The sequence below is a fragment of the Suricata suricatta genome, chromosome 14 (genome assembly GCF_006229205.1).
Source record: "Suricata suricatta isolate VVHF042 chromosome 14, meerkat_22Aug2017_6uvM2_HiC, whole genome shotgun sequence".
Lineage (NCBI taxonomy): Eukaryota > Metazoa > Chordata > Mammalia > Carnivora > Herpestidae > Suricata > Suricata suricatta.
Window position 1 is genome coordinate 86,689,616 of NC_043713.1, and position 1,289 is coordinate 86,690,904.

At 63.7% G+C, this 1,289-nt stretch overlaps 1 protein-coding gene across 1 annotated transcript in view; it reads left to right on the forward strand.

The window, feature by feature from the left end:
* Window positions 1-1,117: 1,117 nt before the first annotated feature.
* The window catches only part of LOC115278167 (transmembrane protein 132C-like), a 107,899-nt gene continuing 107,727 nt past the window's right edge, over window positions 1,118-1,289 (forward strand). Inside the window, exon 1 of the mRNA XM_029922611.1 lies at window positions 1,118-1,255. Within this exon, the coding sequence (XP_029778471.1) occupies window positions 1,185-1,255 (71 nt within the window). The 5' untranslated portion in view covers window positions 1,118-1,184. The remainder of the gene's footprint in view (window positions 1,256-1,289) is intronic.

Below are 1,289 nucleotides of genomic sequence, written 5' to 3' on the forward strand. Positions count from 1 at the left end.
AAGCACGTGTGCATCCGACTGCTTGTCCACAGACTCTTGGCGAATCCTCTGCTTTCAGTCACTCCCGATCTGCGGCTGGGGCTTCGAGGTGTCGGCTCTTACTTTCCCTCCGACCGCTGGCGGCCGCGACCGTGGGTGGAAATCTCCCGAATTTGCTCGCATCAGCTCTTTCTGGCTCCAGAGCTTGTGGTGGCTGGGCGTGCCCCCTCCCCACCTCGTGGGCCCGCGTTCTCCTGTGAGCAGGCTCTGGGGGAGAGGACAGGCCGGCGGCCGTGCGCCATCCGCTACCTTTCTTGTCAGTCTGTCGCCGAGAGCCCTGAGGGTCAGACGGGCTGAGACGCAGCCAGAGCGTCGGCCCGGAGAGAAAGCCTTTCTTTCTTCCAAGCCCTAACTTGGTGTACTTGGGTTGGCGGCCTGCCCGGAGGAGGCAATCACACGGAGCAGGTTGGCGTAATGTAGCAATAACAAACACTTATTAAGTGCTTGTTGTATGCCTCACAGTAGTCTAATCTCTTTATATGCGTTAAGACATTTAATCATTCATCTTTATTAGCAGACCCTTTATGGGGGTAGGGGGTGAACTGAGGCACAGAGAGGGGGTCGGAGGGCCCAAACCGCACAGCTACAAAGTGGTGAAACGAGGTTTCCCAACCCCGGCATCCGGACCCTCTGGACTGATGAGTGTGCATCCTGCAGACCGTACGGGGCGTTGTGGGATGTTGAACTGCGTCCTTGGCCTCTACCCCCTGGAGGACAGCGCCCCACCCAGTTGTGACAGCAGGAGAGGTCTCCTGGCACTGCCACACGCCTCCTGCCACACACCAGCCTCCCGCCACCTGGCCGAGGCAGACCTAGTTCCCCATGAGCGCCTCCGTGGTGGGGATGCCCAGGGCCCTCTCCCCACCCCACAGACCCGGGCCCTGCCCCCTTCCGCTGTCCCCGCCCACCCAGCCTTGCCCCTCCGGTGCCCTCCTCCACTTCCGCACTGGCCACCGAGACGTGCCCGTGACCAGGAGTGGGTGACCGCAGCCCGGTGGGGCGTGGGCACGTGTGCCAACACCGGGTCATTAATGCTGCGGCTCTCTCTCACCCGTCCCCACGCCCGCAGAGCCAAGGTGAAGAAGGGGGTGAACATCCTGGGCGCCCAGACCAGCGAGCCGCGGCAGTGGGACGTCCGGCAGGAGATGGGCGGCGGCGGGAAGCACACAACCACCACGGTGCTGTGCCAGCGCCTGGCGCCCGGCGCGCGCAACAGGTAAGCGCCTGGCCCGCGGGGCCATCCACCGCCG